Source organism: Aegilops tauschii, chromosome 4, assembly GCF_002575655.3.
Source record: "Aegilops tauschii subsp. strangulata cultivar AL8/78 chromosome 4, Aet v6.0, whole genome shotgun sequence".
Classification (NCBI taxonomy): Eukaryota; Viridiplantae; Streptophyta; class Magnoliopsida; order Poales; family Poaceae; genus Aegilops; species Aegilops tauschii.
Genome location: NC_053038.3, coordinates 380,503,384 through 380,518,955, shown reverse-complemented (window position 1 = coordinate 380,518,955; position 15,572 = coordinate 380,503,384). Strand labels below are relative to the sequence as shown.

At 46.4% G+C, this 15,572-nt stretch overlaps 3 protein-coding genes across 3 annotated transcripts in view; 2 read left to right on the top strand and 1 right to left on the bottom strand.

Moving 5' to 3' along the window:
- Nucleotides 1–4,559: 4,559 nt before the first annotated feature.
- LOC109751108 (leucoanthocyanidin reductase-like) lies at nucleotides 4,560–6,260 on the bottom strand. The gene is made up of 5 exons (XM_020310014.4): nucleotides 5,975–6,260; nucleotides 5,746–5,895; nucleotides 5,384–5,621; nucleotides 5,111–5,314; nucleotides 4,560–5,039 (listed from the first exon to the last, which is right to left on the bottom strand). The coding sequence occupies exons 1-5, from the start codon at nucleotides 6,176–6,178 to the stop codon at nucleotides 4,780–4,782; spliced, it is 1,056 nt and encodes a 351-aa protein (XP_020165603.1). The 5' UTR covers nucleotides 6,179–6,260; the 3' UTR covers nucleotides 4,560–4,779.
- Nucleotides 6,261–6,610: 350 nt separating this feature from the next.
- LOC109747021 (ubiquitin-ribosomal protein eL40 fusion protein) overlaps nucleotides 6,611–15,572 on the top strand; it is a 242,586-nt gene continuing 233,624 nt past the window's right edge. The window contains exons 1-2 of the mRNA XM_073496778.1: nucleotides 6,611–7,072; nucleotides 7,295–7,421. Coding sequence (XP_073352879.1) covers nucleotides 6,970–7,072; nucleotides 7,295–7,421 — 230 coding nt within the window. The 5' untranslated portion in view covers nucleotides 6,611–6,969. The remainder of the gene's footprint in view (nucleotides 7,073–7,294; nucleotides 7,422–15,572) is intronic.
- Nucleotides 7,502–9,029, top strand: LOC141021430 (uncharacterized). The gene is made up of 3 exons (XM_073497287.1): nucleotides 7,502–7,508; nucleotides 7,707–7,778; nucleotides 7,920–9,029. The coding sequence occupies exons 1-3, from the start codon at nucleotides 7,502–7,504 to the stop codon at nucleotides 8,393–8,395; spliced, it is 555 nt and encodes a 184-aa protein (XP_073353388.1). The 3' UTR covers nucleotides 8,396–9,029.

The following is a 15,572-nucleotide window of genomic DNA, read 5'->3' as shown; positions in this document are numbered from 1 at the left end:
GGGCATAAGGCAATAGTACGATACTGTGAAATCATTTGAGGATTACAGGCCTTTGGGATTAATGTGACGACAATATCAGTAAGTCCCAACGGTAACTCCCCTCCAATCAAGAATTCCAACAGGGCAGCCTCAAGATCAGCCCCTAGAATATCCCAGTGATGCTGGTAGAAACTAGCAGGATAACCATCAACTCCCGGAGTCTTTGACGGTGCCATGTCAGACAATGCTTTCTTCACCTCCTCGACCGCAGGAACTTTTCCGAGAAGTTCATTCATAGGCTCTGAGACGCGAGGAGTGACAACATCTAAAAGTTTGTGCATCTCATTAAAACCTTGTGAGTGATACAAAGGCTTGTAGAAATTGAGAATTTTTCCCCTTACATCATCCAGACCAACACAAATAGAATATCTCTTCTATGGAGAGTAGTGATTCGGTTCATTCTTTTTCTTTGCACTACTTGGGCTTGAAAATAACCAGTATTACAACCCCTTGTGCAATCATTGCACACGCGAATACTTCCTATTGACATAAAGCTTCTTTCAACTACATTGTCATGACCATTTCCTCTGCTGACGGACCACATCCAACCGAGGTAGTTCTCAAGTGTTCAAGCCTTTGCTGCCACTTGCGGATTTTTTTGATAAATAAGCGAAAAGCGCCGACATTTTTATGGATGGACGATAAGACTTCAATAACACCACTTAAACCCTTTGACTGTAGAGGGACGTGTTATGCAACAAAAAATTATGCTACATGATTACACAAGAACACTATGAAGAGGCTGGTAACCACTACTACAGTGTAACAGCCCGAGACCGACGCTCGAGATGCCTATCATGTTTTTCATGATAGTCGTGTTAATTATTTGTTTGTTGCATTCATCATCGCATCATTCACATTGCATCGGCACTCCTTTGCCATCATTTTCCAAAACTTGCATCCGTTCGTAGTTGCCGTTTCTCCTGTTGCCTTTTATTGACCGTTCCGAGGCCAACCACACTTGCACGAGCCCACGATTTCATCTAATAATTATGTTCTAAGTGGGAATAAAAACGTTCTCGGAATGGGTTGAAAGTTGACGTGTGGTCTTGTTATTTTGTAAGTAGACCGCCTGTAAAATTTTGTTGCATTAAGAGGTCGTTTAATACCCAACCATTAAACTTGTGTAGCACCGTTGCCGGTTTAATCGTCAGACATTTTCGGTATTAAAATCTTGTGTCGGGCGCTCGTCTTCCCTTTCATCTCAGCCATGATCCCTCTACACAACCCACTTAGCCCAACAAACACCCCCTCTGCCCGTAACCGTCCGATTGCGACCGGAGGGTCCAAATCAGCCTCAAATCCCCCAAACCTAGACCCCTGCCTATTTAAGCCCTGCCTCACTTCCATTTTCGGAACCCTAGCCTAACCCTTCTCCTACCTATAGTTGCTGCCACCCCCTCAATTTTCGAGCGGCCAACCCCCACCTCGCCACTTGGCATGCAGCCAGCGGCCGCGCCGCCACCCGAGCCGCCGGATTCCACCAACCTCGCCCCGCCACGTTGCCACTTGACTAAGAACCTTTTATTTAGCCGTTTATCATTCCACACATGCATATGAGTTTTCCACTAAATCACATATTCCAGGATCATAGTAGTTATAGTATAAAATATAAACTCTATAATTATGAATATGGAAATACCATAATACAAATATTATTGCCTCTAGGGCATATTTCTAACACTTGATGGTAAATTTACCATCAAAGAAGGGTCGCCCGCCTTTGCGGTCATTTGATAGCTGAAAATCGTGTGCTCCTTCACCTTGAAACCCCCATGTAAGGATAATTTTGAGTCATTTTGTTCGACCTTTCTCACACGGGCGTCGTGGCTAGGCGCGACCAGCACAAAAAAGAGCTCCCATGGATCCAAGAGTGCTTGTTTCTATTGTCATCATAGTTCATAGGTTGCTTGCCTTCTTGGTTGCGATAGGCTTGTGCGCCACGGTCCCAACGGGTCATTCATGTATTTCAAGCTGAGACATTTAGCCAGCTTTTGAGCTTAACGTTGTCGTGTCGTACGTGGATACCCAACAAATGGTTGTTCCGCCGAACAATGATAGGCCGACTCGAACAATTGTTGGATGCTTAGCATACACATTGTATTCTAACCATCGCATGCCCGTTGGCAAGAATTTTGTGGCGCTCCGTGCAAATTGCTTTTAACATTACTCCTCCGAGTTCGGTCGGGTCGTTATTTGGAACGTGGCTGGATGGGGTAGAGTCCGTTACAGCTAGACACATTCGTGTAGGAGTTTGTGCGTTGTTATGGGCAATTTGGAACTGCAGAAATGATTTGGCTTTTAACAGAATAACTACTATTCATTTTTTGCAAGTTGTATTCCGTGCTACGGTGTTGATCCGTATGTGGTCCCTACTCACTCCGACGGAGGCCAGGGAGCGTTTGGTTACTGGATCTGTCCGGTGGGAGATGGTAGCACGGGATATCTTCTATCGGTTTGGATGGCGGTCATGTAATAGGATAGGCAATTAGTTTTCCTACCTTTATTTCTGCCAGCCGGTTGTGACTTTATGACTTTTTTGTTTTCGTGTCGAGGTCTATGTGAGCTCGACGTTGCTTTCTTTTACAACTATTCGACATTGTTGAACCTATTTTTATTTATCTAAGTGGCTGTATGCATCGACCTGATGCAGAGGCCGGAGAGTCCCCTTTTCCAAAAAAAAAAAAAAAAATCTAACCATCGCATGCTCCGTCTTCGACCTGTGCGAACATGAGCGTGATGTAAGTTTGCCCCACAATTTTTGAGTGCGGCGTGCTCGGATGCTCCGGCTGACAGCCCTGCCCGTGGGGGTGGTATGAGTATTGCTAGCAGTTGTTCCGGTGAAGGAAGTCGATGGGGCCTTCACGGTAAAGCCAAGGCAGTCCACCCGTCTGTTGTACCCTATCAGGGCTAGCTGGTTGGTATAGGCTGACTTTCAATACTCGTACTCATGCCATCACAGAACCTGACCGGATGACATCATGTACGAATATGCAAAGCAATATGACATGGACGAATAGCATTGGTTATGGTATGAGTATGTTTTTAGTATGGTTATACATATGCTTCTTGGTACCGTCATGTTTGTGTTCATTTATATTATTGAAGGAACCAGGTACCCTTTGCAGATCATTGATAGAACATGTTGCTTAGTTTTTTTTTTACTTCGATTAGTTTTCGCACGAGTAACACGATGGATCACACGTGTGAACGACCTAATATGTCCTACTTGTTCTATCCGTGTAGCGGCATGCAGGCTTTTTCTTTGGTGGATGGCTAGCTGCACATTATAACCATAGCAAAGTGAAGAGGCCGCGGGCGGAGAACAGTGGCCTAGAAAAATCATCGGTGGTTCGAAAGTTAAGTGAACTGTTTGAAACATAAAATAGAAGTTAAGTTAATTATTTGAAGAGATCAACTGCACCCAACGATGAAAATACCAACTACAACAAAGAAGCGAAACAACAAACATAAACTGGAAATTTAGGTGAACTATCGTTAGGCGTGCTGCACATAGCATTGCTTAAGTGATGGTGTGGACCTGACACAGACAACCAATGCATGTCTAGCTAGTAAGGGTGGTTAGGCCACTCCCGGACCGAAAGGATGGGTGTCTGAACCATACCTACTAAAAAAAGCGCGTGTCTGGGAGCTTGAACAGAGCCAAATGCCGCACGCGCAAAAGGGTGGGTGGACGCGGGCAACACTAACTCGAAATGACCGAGTAGCAGGACGACTGGCAACCAACCTCCAAAGCCACCTCCCAGAGTCTATTTTCTGGCTTATATTTTAATTTCCATCCGTTCATTCGTTTGTATCGTTTCCATATGTATTCTTATTCATACTAATGGCCTTCGAGGGTGATTTATAGAACCAACATTTGTTACTACTGCTGCCCATAGTGTTGCTTAACTTTCTGGTGTTGTTTCATATTGTTCACTTAACTTCTCTATTTGGCTAGCTGCAATTTCGAAGTTTGATCAAATTTTGAGCCAAGAGAATTATTGGCAGACAGTTGAAGAAAAGAATACTTCAAATAACTCACTTAACTTCTGGGTTGCAGTGGTCTCTGGGCCAACGACATAACAGGTCGACTAGGCCTGTTAGTTACAAATGGAGCTACATGAGAGAAAATCAACTCACATGGGGCTGTCGGCTGAATGGGTGCATTCCAACATAATTATCTTAGGAGCGTCACATGGGATGAATTGTGCTGAAGAAGATAGAAAATGAAAAGAAAAAGATCGTCCTTTTTTAATTAAGAGATGATCTAGCAACAAATCTCTCATTACATATTTAGGGATATTAGTAAGATAAGAGTAATAGACAACCCAATAATGCCCCAGCACACACACACACACACAGAGTTTCACAGTCCTGGGCCTAATTTTCCTTCCAGCCAGATTAGCCCAAGTCAGCCAGTACGTAAGCTACCTAAGGTACGTGTAGCAAAGCCCTAAATAACCCATACCCATTGTACGTCATGCTTTATTACCATCTTTAGATTATCATGGCAAGTGTAAGATAAGACACTGTTATCAACCATTGTACATCCCTTAACGGCCAAGATCAATTTTCGGCTGGAAACAAAACGGCGGGGGGGGGGGGGGGGGGGGGGGGGGGGGGAGACGTATATTTTTTACGGGTACATTTATAAGGAAAACGATAATCCAAACAGGCCTCAAACTAGAAAAACAAAGCGAGACAAACGTTGCCGGGTTGCACTCTTGTCGATCTGATCTAAGCACACGTAGGATAAACTGCCAATCTCTCCACCAACGTCGCGTTGCTTTTCTTGCTGCTCTCTTCAGCTTCTTCCTCCAGGTGGAGGCCATGAGCGTAGTCGTCGAAGCATTCGTCAATTGTTCTGAAGGGAATGTCAGGGTAAAGGCTCGATACTTCAACGTCTCTCGACCCGTCGATGCCGAAGTTGGTCTGGCAGCCGTTTATAAAGATGTCGTGCGTCAGCGAAGCGACGATGCTCTCCGGGATGACGTCCTCTGCAATGCATAAGATGAATCAGATTTTGAAGCCAAAATTACGTTGAATCTCAAGCTGCATGAGTAGGTACCTGCAGCCATGGCGAGCAAGTCCTCCTTGCTAAGCGTGACGCGCGGCAGTGTCCGGCCGATCTTGCTCTCCCAGAGGCAGGCCATCTCGTTGGTGCTGAGGAGATTGCAGGCGGGGCGGAAGTGGACGACCTTGTTGATACTCCGGGCGTCATACGCGGCCTTGACCGTGAACTTGCCAATGTCAGTTCCAGCCACGAAGAACGCTGTGCAGTGCAGACAGAATCGCTGAGTCACGGTAAAGGAACAAAGAGAAAGGCAAGGCGTGGGTATACCTCTGACGGTGCCATCGCCGTAGATCTGGAAGCGGTCGAGCGGCGGGCGCACCTCGGACGGGTGCATGTTGTCGAAGTATGGCCAGCCGGCGATGGAGTTGCAGCAGATGTAGGTGTAGGGCACGCCGGCCGCCTCCGCCGCCCGCCGGACGCGCCGCTTCTCCTCGTAGAACCCCACCCCGCCCCCCACCGGGCGCGCCCTGTCCACGTCGTGCCCGAACTCCGACGGCAGAAACCTCTGTTGTGCGCACCGCGCATACAGGTCCATTATGCATGCATGCGGGTGTGTAGGTGGCTACGTGCACGTCACAGTGCAGTGGACACACAAACTTGCAGGTGTTGGCGCGTGCGCGCGTGCGTACCTTGACGGTGCCGGCGGCTTGGATGGCTTTGATGAGGCCGAGCTGGTCGAGGATGTTGGCGCCGCCCATCACCGAGATCACCACCTCGACGCCGTGCGCGCGGAGCGCCGTCTCCACGGACCTCCCGCCGTCTTTCCCGTCGACGCGGCCCTGGCATTTCAGAGGGCGCATACCTAGCTACGTGAACATATGTACTACATACAGTATATGGGTGTCTGCATGATGATACCTCGACGACCAAGGCGCCTTTGCGTAGGAGCGCGTCGACGGAGGCCGCGCGGGCGGGGCAGGCGTTGCCGGGGCGGACGAGGATGAAGGTCCTGCGCCCGCTGTCGAGGCAGGCCTCCGCCACGAAACGACCAATGTAGCCGGTGGCGCCCACGATGAGTGCCGGGCCGGAACGAGGCACTTCCTCTTCCTCACAAGGCGGCATCGCTTCCGTACGTCGTCGTGCCTAGCTTGCTAGAAGCTGATGAGCAGATGGTGGCGGTTCTAGCAACCGGCTGGCAGACGCTGACCGGCAGAGTTGGATCTTATATAGAGGTTGCCTTTGTACCCTACTTGTCACTTGTCGGGCAGGTCTGGTTACAGAAGAAGAGTAGGTAAACACATGGACATGGTAGCCCAAACTCAAACGTTAGGTGCTGCTGAATCCTAGTTTTGCCAGATCCAACGGTAAGGGACCAGATCCACATCTGAGTGGTAAATGGTCAGGGACCCTCTGTACGTAGGAATCAAATGCTTCTGTATCGTGCAAAATTTCTGCACAACTGTCGTCTCTCCGTTCGTGTCAAACGGGTAGTATGATCTCTTGTTGGCTGGGCCTGATTCTTCTACACAGACCGGTTGGTAAGGGCCGTAGGTTCCTTCCTTAGTCAAGCCCCACGACAAATGCTGGTGGCGTTTGCCCCGCCGAGAGACGTGGCAGTAGTTACTCCCTCCGTTCACTTTCCGTTCACTTTTATAAGTCGTTTCAGACAAGTAAAATTGTGCTGTTTTACACACTGTTGGAAATATCTATAAAGCCTTATAAAAGTGAACAGAGGGAGTACCATTTTTGCGCCTCTGTAACTTGACGGGCGCGCTTCCTTTCGTTGGGAAAATGTAAACTTGAGGCACGAGCTACGGACCGGAACGTGGCCGCCGGCAAAATAGCATAAGACCGCAACGGAAGCAAGAACCAAGGAGGAAAGAAAGCACGTACGGCGGGGAGAGTAGTCACGGATGCAGATCTTCATCAAGACGCCGACGGGGAAGACCACCACCCTGAAGGTCGAGAGCAGCTACACCGTCGACGATGTCAAGTCCAAGATCCAAGATAAGGAAAGTAATACCGTGCGTCGTCCATGCCCAACCACCACCCTGGAGGTCGAGAGCAGCCACACCGTCGACGATGTCAAGTCCAAGATCCAAGACAAGGAAGGTAATACCGTGCGTCGTCCATGCCCAACCACCACCCTGGAGGTCGAGAGCAGCCACACCGCAAAAAAAAAAGAGAGCAGCCACACCGTTTATTAATTACCCCGTGTCGCACCGTGGATCTTCGCAGGAATCTCGCCGGACCAGCAGCGTCTCGTCTACGCGGGGAAGCAGCTGCCGGACGGCCACACCTTGGCCGACCACGGTGTCCACAAGGAGTCCACGATCCACCTCGTGCTACGCCTCGGCGGAGGCTGGTGCTTCTACAAGTACGCCCCCGGCCTGCGAGCCCCCGCGAAAAAGTAGAGGTAAAAGCACCCCAAGTACCCTAACTTGCATGGAATGTGATGATTTAGTCCCAAACTTGCAAAATGTAACTCCACCATACCCCAACTTGCACTAGATGTGATGATTTAGTCCCCAACCTATCACAGCTTGACAAGTGGCAGCCAGGTGGCTTGACCGGTCTTCGTCCGCACTTTTGCAGGAAACACCCTGCCATCTTCTCTAATTAACCCGCAGTACTAGATGTTAAGGTGCAGCTAACTGCAGGAAACACCCTGCCGGGCCACAGCTACCGCCGGCGCCCGCGCCGCAGCAGCACGAGGAGCAAGGTAATGATGGTCAGCCCCCTCCCGTTGCTTTCTGGCCTATCTCTCTCTATTGCACCAGCTTTTAGCGCTTAACGTTAATCTTTTATTATCTGTGATCTGAATCTTGCTGCTGATTTGCTGAGACTCCTGTGCTTCATGCAGAGCGGGAGATCGGCGCTGCTGCGCCTGAGCCCGTCGTCCAGTACACGCCGCCGGAGCCGCTGATGCCGTCCCCGCCCTCGGTCAACGGCGCCAATGTCAGTGCCAGCACCAGCAGCGTCTGGGCCACGTCGCAGAGCCTCCTCGGCAGCATGTTCGCGCCGTCTTCCGTGGCCCAGGCGCCGCAGTACCCGGAGTGCGCACTGGCCGCCAAGCCCCCGTTGCTGTGCCTCGCGACCGACGCCGCGTCCGCCCAGTTCTCGGCCCCCGCGGCTGACAGGCAGCAGCAGCTCCCGCCGCCGTCGCCGTCCCCGTCCGCGCACATGTCCGCCATGGCGCTGCTTCAGAAGGCGGTGCAGATGGGCGCCACCTCGTCGAGCTCCTCGTTCCTGCGTGGGCTGGGCCTGGACATCTCGTCGTCGTCGTCGTCGGCGTCGACGTCGTCAGGTCAGCATCAACAGCAGCAGCACCACCACTAGGAGCCCATGCAAATGCAGTTCCCGGAGGGGTCGCTGCAGCAATGGCCGCCGCGGTTGGAGCCCGAGCCAGCTCCGATGATGTCGGCCGGGCTGGGCCTCGGGTTACCATACGACTCTACCGGCGGCCCGATGGGGTTGCCGGAGCTCATGATGGGCCAGTCATCGCTGTTCAGTGCCAAGTCGGCCACGATGGGGATCAGATATTGAAGAGCTAATGAAGTGTCAACTAACCAAGTATCTTCCCAAAAACTTGTCGATTGGCCACCACTAACCTTAATGGAACCTCTCATGAAAAAAAAGACGACCTTTGCCAAGGCCTTCCCGGTGTGTAAGCCCCGACTTATTTAGCTGTTCTTCACATAATTGCCTGTGTGTGTACATGATTACATGTGACTCGCATCGATCATTACATGTGATAAAAGTAGGCATTATCTATCCCGTCACACCATTTCCTAATTGTTATGTTTGTGTACATGATTTAGCTCTTGACAAGTAAGTTGATGATGTGTACCCTAAGAGATAAGTGTAGATGTGATGCAATGCAACTCTGTAGGAGCGATTATCAACCTTTTTTATTCTTCTAGAAGGAGGTTCCATCGTGGTCTTTGTGTATCATAGGGATGTGATTGTCCTAATTAGCGTTTTGTCACTATTCTCTTGCAGGTGCTATGCTCGGCTGCCTCTTAGAGCTACAAACTGCCGCAAGAAAAAGTGTGGCCACACCAACCAGGTGAAAGTTCATCCATTGTCCCGTTATGGAAGAAAGAAGAACTCATGTTCTTTGCCTCATAGATCTTGTTCGAATACGGTTCATTGCTGATGATATTCAGAAATAAAATTATTATTTTTTGATTAAAAATAAAATTAATTCTTTCATGATGCATTCTCTAGTCATAGTGTCGTATACAACATTTTACTCCATTTAACAGACTTTCCAACTCCCCCGCTTTTTTTTATGTGACGACCCTGATTTTTTTCTTCTAATATGCACTGTAGGGGCATATGTTCCATCCACATTAACACTCTCATGACAAAACATTTTCGCATAAATAGGAACTTCTAGGTTTTGACAGTAACTATTGAATATTTATATTTATTTAGTTACTGTTGGATATTTATATTTATTTAGATACAATTGATGCGAATTAGCGAATAATCTATTCATTTTTCTTATCTGATGTATTGTGTGCAAACTATTATTTACAGTTGAGGCCAAAGAAGAACAAGTACAGGAGGTACTAAAGTGCCATGTGTCAATGAATCAACTTCTCACTACTCATATAGTCATATCATCTGAGATTCACAGTTCATGTCCTGTTTAATTACCTCGTTGTAACGTCCCGCTGGGTGTAAACCATGATTACATAATTACTCTCTCAAATACAGAAGGTTGTCTTTGAGTCGTCACGAGCAACCATACTACTAAGAGCCCGTTGGAAGGTGGTCTACTCTGGCGGTGCACACAGCTGGCACGAACGGTCCAACTGATCCGTGAAGCATAGGAAGCCCGTGCTAGGAAAATGAGTGAGCGAAGTGCAAATCCCACTCGATAGCTGGTACCAAAATGCTTATAGCAAAACATGACAAGTCCAGTCGGAAGCAAAATTACATAGCTCATCCACATAGTCGGGTACTAGCACGCCAGCCAAACTGGTTGAACAAAACTCATGACCGTTTCAAAATGTCTGGACCCGAAGGCCATAAGCCCTCCCACGTCTACAGGCTGCAGTGATGATCACATACAGATTGATGCGATGCATGGCTCTGTAGGTAACCTACATTTTTTTTGGAATAGATGCTTGGTTAAATACACAATTATTCTGGCAAATACAAATTGCCCAATGAAGGACACAAACTCCCACACGGATTTGACCCTTCAGTGGTGAATACCACCTAACCAATTACCAAACCAATTTGGTATACTTGTTGGTCGTGATAAATTGAAAGTAACATGAATCATGCACCAAATCAATGTAGCAAACGGATATGAAATGAATAAATGATGAATTGTTTTCTATTAATCGCAAAATGAACATTTTGTGCTACGCGGTCAATTATGTTTTGCAAAATTATCTTTTGTAAGAACTAACTCCCTCTGTAAGAATCACATGAAAACTTTGATATTAGAACTTCTGTTTTTTCAGATGTGTTGTGCGAAAAATAGACCCAGAATTTATAAAATCCGCATACATCGGGGAAGACACCATTGTTAGTCAACCTCCACTGTAACGATACAGACATCTCAATTAAATTGATCGACACCAACGTACTAACCAAATGGATCCAGCCAGTTCATTTGTCACTGAGTAAGGCTCTGCTAAATTAACTATTCAATGGGCTAATTAACCCCAAGACAGCTGCCACCGTGGCCTCCTTCCTAACTATAATATTATAAAGGATCAGATATTGAAGAGCTAATGAAGTGTCAACTAACCAAATATCTTCCCAAAAACTCGTCGATTGGCCACCACTAACGTTAATAAAACCTCTCATGAAAAAAAAAAGACCTTCGCCAAGGCCTTCCTGGTGTGTAAGCCCCGACTTATTTAGCTGTTCTTCACATAATTGCCTGTGTGTGTACATGATTACATGTGACTCGCATCGATCATTACATGTGATAAAAGTAGGCATTGTCTATCCCATCACACCATTTCCTAATTGTTGTGTTTGTGTACATGATTTAGCTCTTGACAAGTAAGTTGGTGATGTGTACCCTAAGAGATAAGTGTAGATGTGATGCAATGCAACTATGTAGGAGCGATTGTCAACCTTTTTCTTCTTCTAGAAGGAGGTTCCATCGTGGTCTTTGCGTATCATAGGGATGTGATTGTCCTAATTAGCATTTTGTCACTATTCTCTTGAGGTAATATCAACCGGAGTCACAGAACTTGGTTTTTATGTTCAGTTTGGTGCTAGAACTTCAAAAATACGGATTTGTGGTCATCCAACTTGCGTTATGGAGTAAATACGGTCACCAAACATGTACGCGGGCGTATCCGCCGCTTGCATGGCGTGCCACGCATGCATGGCCCCACTGTCAACGACTGTTGGTGGAGGAGGCGTTAGGTGTGACATGTGTAACGTCCATTTTATAGAAACACCCCCAGCTTTTTCATAATTGCGGCTGTATAATTCATTCGCACGTAATAAGTTCTGATAATTAAGTCGGTGGGTCCCATTTGGCAGTCGGACCTATAAGGAACTCACCTGCCAGTGGACGTGAGAAAGATTCAAAGATTTAAAAATTAATCGTGCCGTTTGGATTCAAACCAGCAACCTCTTCAATCCAGTGTCACGTTTTAACCACCACACTGGACGTCATTTGATGTCTAGTATTGAGATACATATGTTGTTATATTGTTCAACCCGACAAACAAATTATTTTTCTTTTATTTTTTTGCAACAAATAAATTCTTTTTTTAGCCGAGATAACCATAAATTCAAGAATATACAAAGAGAACAATGATGTTAGCAATAAGCTTGCTCTAATATCAAGTTATCTAAATGAATTTAGAGGGTGCGCAATTTTTTTCATTCCGCTCAAATTGTTTATGGTTGGTTTGAACTCCGCTGTCAAAATGGACTTGGATCACTTAAAATTAAAATCCAATTTTGTAACGTTGCGGTAGAATAGTTTTCTTCACACCTCTAGGTCTAGAATTCAAATCACGAGGCACAAACATTTTGATTATTTTTGTACCGAAATATGTTTTTGTGGCAAAAATATAACCTCACAAGATTCAAACCTGGGCCAGTTGCAAGCTAATTAATGGACAAACATCAGGATAAAATGATATATCATTATGCGTTATATTTTATTTATCTAGACTTCTAAATTTTAAATTATTTGAATTCAAACAAAAAATTTGTTGGTTTATCTGAAAGAATTTTCAACCATTTCGAGCGTGAGCGAGTTTTTTTTTCATTTTGGAATCCATACTTGTTCATGTGTCTAATGAGAAACCTAGAATTTTATATGTTGGCAACGACGACTACTCGAGGATGAGCAGATTTTTTCGCCATAATTTATTCAAATGGATTTTGAATTCAAATTTTTTTGGCATTAAAATATATAAATTGAAACTACAAAAGAACAAAGCTTGAGCATGTCCCAGTGGTTAGTACTGCGCATCCAGTAGGTGACCCCAGCTTGCAAGTTTGTGAAAATATCAGCTGATCCTGCTTACATTATAAAGTGAAATAAGGTGTATTTGTTTAAAGACGTGCTTAGTACAATGGTTTGCTCAAGCCATGCGCTGAAGGAAATATGCCCTAGAGGCAATAATAAAGTTATTATTTATTTCCTTATATCATGATAAATGTTTATTATTCATGCTAGAATTGTATTAACCGGAAACATAATACTTGTGTGAATACATAGACAAACAGAGTGTCACTAGTATGCCTCTACTTGACTAGCTCGTTGATCAAAGATGGTTATGTTTCCTAGCCATTGACATGAGTTGTCACTTGATTAACGGGATCACATCATTAGGAGAATGATGTCATTGACTTGACCCATTCCGTTAGCTTAGCACACGATCGTTGAGTATTCTGCTATTGCTTTCTTCATGACTTATACATGTTCCTATGACTATGAGATTATGCAACTCCCGTTTACCGGAGGAACACTTTGTGTGCTACCAAACGTCACAACGTAACTGGGTGATTATAAAGGTGCTCTACAGGTGTCTCCAAAGGTACTTGTTGGGTTGGCGTATTTCGAGATTATGATTTGTCACTCCAATTGTCGGAAAGGTATCTCTGGGCCCACTCGGTAATGCACATCACAATAAGCCTTGCAAGCATTGCAACTAATGAGTTAGTTGCGGGATGATGTATTACAGAACGAGTAAAGAGACTTGCCGGTAACGAGATTGAACTAGGTATTGAGATACGGACGATCGAATCTCGGGCAAGTAACATACCGATGACAAAGGGAACAACGTATGTTGTTATGCGGTTTGACCAATAAAGATCTTCGTAGAATATGTGGGAGCCAATATGAGCATCCAGGTTCCGCTATTGGTTATTGGCCGGAGACGTGTCTCGGTCATGTCTACATAGTTCTCGAACCCGTAGGGTCCGCACGCTTAAAGTTTCGATGATAATTATATTATGAGTTTATATGTTTTGATGTACCGAAGGTAGTTCAGAGTCCCGGATGTGATCACGGACATGATGAGGAGTCTCAAAATGGTCGAGACATGAAGATTGATATATTGGACGACTATATTCGGACACCGGAATGGTTCCGGGGGTTATCGGATATATACCGGAGTACCGGGGGTTACCGGAACCCCCCCGGGGGTTTAATGGGCCTACATGGGCCTTAGTGGAGAAGAGGAGGGGCGGCCAGGGCAGGCCGCGCGCCCCCTCCCCCTCTAGTCCGAATTGGACAAGGAGGGGGGGGGGCGCCCCCCTTTCCTTCTTCTCTCCCTCCTCCTTCCCCCCTTCTCCTAATCCAACAAGGAAGGGAGGGAGTCCTACTCCCGGTGGGAGTAGGACTCCTCCTGGCGCGCCTCCTCCTTGCCGGCCGCCTCTCCCCCCTTGCTCCTTTATATACGGGGGCAGGGGCACCCCATAGACACAACAATTGATCATTGATCTCTTAGCCGTGTGCGGTGCCCCCCTCCACCAGAATCCACCTCGATAATATCGTAGCGGTGCTTAGGCGAAGCCCTGCGTCTGTAGAACATCATCATGGTCACCACGCCGTCGTGCTAACGAAACTCTTCCTCAAAGCTCGGCTGGATCGGAGTTCGAGGGACGTCATCGAGCTGAACGTGTGCTGAACTCGGAGGTGCCGTGCGTTCGGTACTTGATCGGTCGGATCGTGAAGACGTACGACTACATCAACCGCGTTGTGCTAACGCTTCCGCTTTTGGTCTATGAGGGTACGTGGACAATACTCTCCCCTCTCGTTGCTATGCATCACCATGATCCTGTGTGTGCGTAGGAATTTTTTTGAAATTACTACATAACCCAACAGTGGCATTCGAGCCAGGTTTTATGCGTAGATGTCATATGCACGAGTAGAACACAAGTGAGTTGTGGGCGATACAAGTCATACTGCTTACCAGCATGTCATACTTTGGTTCGGCGGTATTGTTGGATGAAGCGGCCCGGATCGACATTACGCGTACGCTTACGCGAGACTGGTTTTACCGCCGTGCTATGCACACAGGTGACTAGCGGGTGTCAGTTTCTCCAACTTTAGTTGAACCGAGTGTGGCTACGCCTGGTCCTTGCGAAGGTTAAAACAACACCAACTTGACAAACTATCGTTGTGGTTTTGATGCATAGGTTTGCAGGGCATGTTGTGATGTGATATGGTCAAGGCATGATGCTAAATTTTATTGTATGAGATGATCATGTTTTGTAACCGAGTTATCGGCAACTAGCAGGAGCCATATGGTTGTCGCTTTATTGTATGCAATGCAAACGCCCTGTAATGCTTTACTTTATCACTAAGCGGTAGCGATAGTCGTAGAAGCATAAGTTGGCGAGACGACAACGATGCTACAATGGAGATCAAGGTGTCGCGCTGGTGACGATGGTGATCATAACGGTGCTTCGGAGATGGAGATCACAAGCACAAGAAGATGATGGCCATATCATATCACTTATATTGATTGCATGTGATGTTTATCTTTTATGCATCTTATCTTGCTTTGATTGACGGTAGCATTATAAGATGATCTCTCACTAAATTATCAAGGTATAAGTGTTCTCCCTGAGTATGCACCGTTGCGAAAGTTCTTCGTGCTGAGACACCACTTGATGATCGGGTGTGATAGGCTCTACGTTCAAATACAACGGGTGCAAAACAATTGCACACGCGGAATACTTAGGTTAAACTTGACGAGCCTATCACACCCGGAACACTGAGACCGAAAGGTCGAGCGTGAATCATATAGTAGATATGATCAACATAGTGATGTTCACCATTGAAACTACTCCATCTCACGTGATGATCGGACATGGTTTAGTTGATTTGGATCACGTGATCACTTAGAGGATTAGAGGGATGTCTATCTAAGTGGGAGTTCTTAAGTAATATGATTAATTGAACTTAAATTTATCATGAACTTAGTACCTGATAGTATTTTGCTTGTCTATGTTGATTGTAGATAGATGGCCCGTGCTGTTGTTCCGTTGAATTTTAATGCGTTCC